The sequence below is a fragment of the Limulus polyphemus genome, unplaced genomic scaffold, assembly GCF_000517525.1.
Source record: "Limulus polyphemus unplaced genomic scaffold, Limulus_polyphemus-2.1.2 Scaffold10404, whole genome shotgun sequence".
In the NCBI taxonomy this organism is placed as follows: domain Eukaryota; kingdom Metazoa; phylum Arthropoda; class Merostomata; order Xiphosura; family Limulidae; genus Limulus; species Limulus polyphemus.
The window spans coordinates 11,098-18,195 of NW_013676014.1; the positions used below are offsets into that span (position 1 = coordinate 11,098).

The 7,098-nt window shown below is 32.4% G+C and overlaps 1 protein-coding gene across 1 annotated transcript in view; it reads left to right on the top strand.

The window, feature by feature from the left end:
* LOC106476373 (vesicle transport protein SEC20-like) overlaps positions 1 to 5,571 on the top strand; it is a gene marked incomplete at its 3' end in the record, with an annotated part of 15,857 nt that extends 10,286 nt beyond the window's left edge. Inside the window, exons 5-6 of the mRNA XM_022380262.1 lie at positions 2,981 to 3,085; positions 5,443 to 5,571. Of these exons, the coding sequence (XP_022235970.1) occupies positions 2,981 to 3,085; positions 5,443 to 5,571 (234 nt within the window). The remainder of the gene's footprint in view (positions 1 to 2,980; positions 3,086 to 5,442) is intronic.
* Positions 5,572 to 7,098: the final 1,527 nt, after the last annotated feature.

The window sequence follows — 7,098 nt, forward strand, 5'->3', positions numbered from 1 at the left end:
GCTTCAGGCTAAGATCCCACTGTTTGTATGTTTATTAAGCTATAGGCTAAGATCCCACTATTTGTATGGGTATTAAGCTTCAGGCTAAGATCCCACTATTTGTATGGGTATTAAGCTTCAGGCTAAGATCCCACTGTTTGTATGGTTATTAAGCTATAGGCTAAGTTCCCATTAATTGTATGTTTATTAAGCTACAGGCTAAGATCCCACTATTTGTATGTTTATTAAGCTACAGGCTAAGATCCCACTATTTGTATGTTTATTAAGCTACAGGCTAAGATCCTACTTGAGAAGTTTAATGTCCCAAATGAGGCTTATTCTTAAGACTTAGTAGTATAAGTTTGCAAAATTGTAAATTAACAACTAGATGTACTTCCACAAGGTCCCTGAAAGTGTTATGTTTCAAGAGTGAATAAAACTAAAATTAAGGGTAAAAAATATTTTTATTTCTTGCTATTGAAATTCATTTGTTATGCTGTGTTGTAGCCTACAGAATGCTTAATTATTCTCGTGATTCATGGCATGTGTATGTTTTACTGATGTCACAACAATACAAATAGCAGCGTTAAGCGTCCGTTATGTGATGACATTTTAGTGCCTACTGACTGACTGACAGACAACACACTACTGTATGGTGGTTAAAACAGGTGGCCTTCAGCCCCTTTCTGGAAAATAAGTATAACCATCCTCTCTGCCCCAGTATAACCCATACTGGCTTCTGTGGGTTGTGGACTAGTCACTGATTTCCTGGTGACCAAAATGAAAAGCCCCCTCCCCCAGTGGCTAAGCAGTAATTCTGAAGACTTATAACACTAAAAACTGGGATTGATACCTGTGGTGTACATTGCACAAATAGCCTATTGTCCAGCTTTGTGCTTAACAACAACAAAAAACAATGCCAGTCCAAAATTGTGTACCTTCAAATTTTTTTCAATATTACATTAAAGCTCATTGACCCATTTTCTACAAATGTCTTCAGATGACTTTCTGAGCAATAAAATGGTAACCCTATAAGCACACAAAATAATTACAGTAATGTTCCGACAGTGGAAGTCACGTGACACTGCTCGTGCATGCGTGACTGAGTTTCTCGAATTATCAGGGAACTCCTTGAATTTTGTTGAAGCCTCTTTGTTAGTATATAAGCTTGATGAGAAAAGCTAGCGGGCGATATTGAATGAATGACAAAGTGAACAGTAGTCATGGTGAGTTTTGGGCTAGTGTGTATTTTGTACTCGTAGAGAGCGAATTTATCGAGATTGTGAATCGCTGTGATTAATAGCGTGTTTATAAAAGTTGTTAAGTTTAAAGTGACGAGATACGTACTGACTGTGGAATTACTATGTACTAAAAGTTTGTATCGAGAAAGAATAAACTGGTTTAATCAAGAAGGGACTTGTATCGCTGAAATTCCTCAGAAAGAATTTCTACCGGAAATTAACAAACAAGCAGATACGCAACAGTAAGATCTGAAAAATTATTCCTAACTGATTTAAGTTAATAATGGAAAGAACAAAATCTGAAACAAATACTGTTCTGTATTAAAATATTTTGCTTCAATATGATATTTTTGGCAAAATAATTGATAATTAAATTTGCTTCATTTGGCTTAGCATGAATGACAGCAAACAGAGAAATTCTTTAAAGGCCTAAATCTTGTGATTTGTAACTGTTGGTTCAGAACTGTATCGCATGCATTGAGATATCTTGGAAGGTACATAGAATGAGTTTTCAAAGCGTGAAATCAAATTTTTGAAAGCTAAAGTAGTAATATTTAATACTGAGTGTTTTTTTAAATTCATGCTTTATTGTCCTAGGAATTATTCCTATCTTTATAAATCTTTCATAATACTTGTGTCTATCAAAAATAAAAATATAATCACTGATAGTTGATAGTTAAAAGTAAACTCAGGGTTTCTTTACAGAATAACATTTCATACTGATTATAAGGTAATATTGGTGGCTAAAAGTAAACTCGGGGTTTCTTTACAGAATAAGATTTCATACTGACTGTAAAGTGATATTGGTGGTTAAAAGTAAACTCAGGGTTTATTTACAGTATAAGATTTCATACTGACTATAAGGTGATATTGGCGGTTAAAATCAGACTCTGTGTTTGTTTACAGACTAACATTTCATACTGGTTATAAGGTGATATTAGTAGTTAAATGTAAGCACAGGCTTTGTTTATAGAGTAACATTGTAACCAAAACTGGAGTAACTAAAGCACACATGGAAGTTCGTTTTTCTGTTTTGTTGAAAGATGTTGTATGAACATTTTTAATACCCAAAATCTCTTACACATTGAAAGATGTTGTATGAACATTTTTAATACCCAAGATCTCTTACACATTTAAAGATGTTGTATGAACATTTTTAATACCCAAGATCTCTTACACATTTAAAGATGTTGTATGAACATTTTTAATACCCAAGATCTCTTACACATTTAAAGATGTTGTATGAACATTTTTAATACCCAAGATCTCTTACACATTGAAATATGTTGTATGAACATTTTTAATACCCAAGATCTCTTACACATTGAAATATGTTGTATGAACATTTTTAATACCCAAGATCTCTTACACATTGAAAGATGTTGTATGAACATTTTAATACCCAAGATCTCTTACACATTGAAAGATGTTGTATGAACATTTTAATACCCAAGATCTCTCACACATTGAAATATGTTGTATGAACATTTTAATACCCAAAATCTCTTACACACTGAAAGATGTTGTATGAACATTTTAATACCCAAGATCTCTAACACATTGAACGAGGCGATTTTGACAGTGATTTTATAGGTGTATATGAAAAACATAGTTTAAGAGATTCCCAACAGTACAAGCCTATAAGATTATTCAGGTTAACATCAATAGAGTTTATCAAGTTTTATTTCTGTTTCCTGAGTATGTAGGATAGCTAAAGTAATATTGTCAGTTATGTTTTTTAAAATAAAACACTTTTTCAGTAACCAAACACTGCTGAGAAAAGCCAACCTAATGAGTAAGATGGAAATAGACAAAAGGATGAAGGAAGAGCTTCTTGCCGAAAGCTCAGATGGAATTCGTAAACGGTAATGTCTGTTATTTGTTAAAGGATCATGTTTTTAATCTTCATCATTTCATGAATATTTATGTTTGCCATTTTAGTACTAAAGGTTTTTAATAAATATTCTACTATGATTTTTTACGTTGTTAGTTAACAGCACTGTTCCTTCATGGATCTGTTTTATAGCTGGTCTGTATGGTATTGTAGTTTTAAATATTATGTTTGATTTATTTTTTATATAACTTCTCTCACCAGTAGTGGGCCTTTAAAACACTATTATTATGAGTGACCATCTCTCAGGCTTCGAGTGCACACCTGAATGTCAAATTTCAAACTTTTAAGTAAAAATATTAATTCTATTTCAATGGTTTTTAACTTGCAATATTAAAAAGATGTACATGATAAAATTTGACTTGTTTTGGCAACAGATTAAACGAATTATAAAAACTAAATTTCTACCCTTCTTCTAGCTTGCTCTGACTGGGTCACTGTTTTTAAATAACATTTAGGAGTTAGAAAAAGCTTCCATTTGCATTAAAATTACTGATTGAATTAGTGACATAAATATGCCCCTGCATCCCTCACAATTGCAGGGAGGTTAAGCCAAAAGGGGGGACCTAATCAGTCAGAATCATAATTATATGGAAATAAATGTGCGGGGCCAATTTATACAGCCCATCTTTTGTAGTTACACCACTGGATAGACTCCAGTCTTAGTCAAGGATGATTCCAAGAAACACAAGCTTGGCTGGTAGTAACATAAAGAGAACTTTCAAAATTACAACAGGTGATTAGGGAAGTGGAAATATGCTAATACATCATTCATTTGTGATTAGGAAAGTGGAAATATGCTAATACATCATTCAGTTGTGATTAGGGAAGTGGAAATATGTGAATACATCATTCAGTTGTGATTAGGGAAGTGGAAATATGCTAATACATCATTCGGTTGTGATTAGGGAAGTGGAAATATGCTAATACATCATTTGGTTGTGATTAGGGAAGTGGAAATATGCTAATACATCATTCGGTTGTGATTAGGGAAGTGGAAATATGCTAATACATAATTTGGTTGTGATTAGGGAAGTGGAAATATGCTAATACATCATTCGGTTGTGATTAGGGAAGTGGAAATATGCTAATACATCATTCTGTTGTGATTAGGGAAGTGGAAATATGCGAATACATCATTCAGTTAATGGAACCATTTTGGGAACAGGAACAAAAACATTGGAAGTGCACAGCACACAGTTTTTTTAAAGTTGGTGGTGCAATTGCACCCATGTGCACTACTGACGTTATATGCCCCTGTACCTCAACTTCAACTCTATAATACATCTAGAAACATCAAGAGTATACTTTTATCAATATGCTTAATGTAGGTAAGAAAATAAGACCCAAGCCCTGAACCCTGAGGCATTCAACTAGTAACAAGGGTCCAGCTTGACTTTGCTCCTCTAACAATCTTTACCCCATACAACTGCCTTACAGTTGAATTACCTAATTTTTCCTTCAACCAATAACAGTGTGGTATTCTTATCTTTTTTGTGGGACCTTATCAAAAGCTTTTGAAAATCTAAGTACACCAAGTCCATAACTTTTTCTTTGTCCAGGTGACAAATAACATCCTCATAAACATAGATCATTAAGACTATATTTCCCTCAAGGAACCTGTGTTGGCTTTTATTTATAACACATTTCACTAGATGATTTTGTACGATATTTCCCTAAAGGAACCTGTGTTGGCTTTTATTTATAACACATTTCACTAGATGATTTTGTACGATATTTCCCTAAAGGAACCTGTGTTGGATTTTATTTATAACACATTTCACTAGATGATTTTGTACGATATTTCCTAAAGGAACCTGTGTTGGCTTTTATTTATAACACATTTCACTAGATGATTTTGTACGATATTTCCCTAAAGGAACCTGTGTTGGCTTTTATTTATGACACATTTCACTAGACGATTTTGTACGATATTTCCCTCAAGGAACCTGCATTGGCTTTTATTTATGACACATTTCACTAGACGATTTTGTACGATATTTCCCTCAAGGAACCTGCATTGGCTTTTATTTATGACACATTTCACTAGACGATTTTGTACAATATTTCCCTCAAGGAACCTGTGTTGGATTTTATTTATAACACATTTCACTAGATGATTTTGTACAGCTTCTTTCTTTAGACTCTCGAAAGTGATCTTTAATTTCTAGGACAACAATTATCACCGAGTCCTCAGACACCTGCCCAATGTCTGTTGACCTGTAAAAAAAAATGAAGGAGAAAGGTTTTCATATGTGATATTTAAAACTCTCAGTTTACTAATGAGTTTACTTTCTTTTCGTTTAAAGTTTTACTTTTGGTCTGTTACAGATCACAACCAAACAAGGAAGGCTTAGCAAGGACAGCTTCTAAAATAACTGAAAGTCTTGGATCGGTCAGTAGAATGATGGCCGATCAAGTGAAGCAAAGTGAAAGTACCCTTCACACATTAGGTGATGAGTATAAAACTTTTCATTGTTTTTCTGTTTAGGTTGCATCTAATCATTCTGTTATATTGATCTCATTCAGATTTCAATCAAAGCTTTATCTTATGACATGGTAATTTAGTAAAATGAATCAGCAGACTGTCATTCGTTGGTTCAGGTATTTGTAAAAATGAAAGATGGTTCATGTCATAGTCTTGTTGGTAAGTGTTTTAATAGCGTGAAAGAAAATGGCATGAGAAGAAACATACAACATATCTCATTTAAGTTCAAAGCCAAAATTTTTGTAAGTAAATTTAATGCCACTGCAAGGTGTTTTGGATTACAGACGGCATATTTTTGTTAAAACTTCGGAGCAACATGTATAGTCAGGTACAGTCTGAAATTTCTCTCTTAAACCTAAAGATCTGAGGCTTACAGAGGTGCATCTACAAACATTAAATAATTTTATGATGAACATCTATTGTAAACTTTAAAGTGGCTAATAGTGTGAGAAGATCACACTACTGGTAACTGCCCTGTGTTCTGTAACTCAGAATGGTAAACACTCAACATTTCAGTGTGTATACAGCAGTATAAAACACCTACCATTTGTTAATGTTTCCTTCTAAACTTTATCATGTTGAAATTATACAATATATTTTTAGTTAAGTAAGAAACAGTTTTTAAAAAACAAATCTGTTACCATTAGCCTCCTAAAGACAAAAAGTGGAGACAAAGCAAGTTTATCATACAACCATCTTTATTTATACACAAATATTAGCTTCCTAGAGGCAAAGCAAGTTTATCATACAACCATCTTTATTTATTAACAAAAATTAGCCTCCTAGAGACAACGAGTCGAGACAAAGTAAGTTTATCATACAACCATCCTTACTTATTAACAAAAATTAGCCTCCTAGAGACAAGGCAAGCTTATCATACAAACATCTTTATTTATAAACAAAAATTAGCCTCCTAGAGGCAAATCAAGTTTATTATACAACCATCGTTATTTATAAACAAAAATTAGCCTCCTAGAGACAAGGCAAGCTTATCATACAAACATCTTTATTTATAAACAAAAATTAGCCTCCTAGAGGCAAATCAAGTTTATTATACAACCATCTTTATTTATAAACAAAAATTAGCCTCCTAGAGGCAAATCAAGTTTATTATACAACCATTTTTATTTATAAACAAAAATTAGCCTAAATTTTGCTAAGTAATTCAAATGAATAATTCTAGGTTATACTGTATATAATAACATATTTGAGTTAAACCTTTCACTCATTATGTTTTGTGTTTTTTATTAGGTAGTCCAAGTTAATAATTCTAGGTTATACTGTATATAATAACATATTTAAATTAAACCTTTCACTCATTATGTTTTGTGTTTTTTATTAGGTAGTCCAAGTTAATAATTCTAGGTTATACTGTATATAATAACATATTTAAATTAAACCTTTCACTCGTTATGTTTTGTGTTTTTTATTAGGTAGTCCAAGTTAATAATTCTAGGTTATAGTTTATATAATAACATATTTAAATTAAACCTTTCACT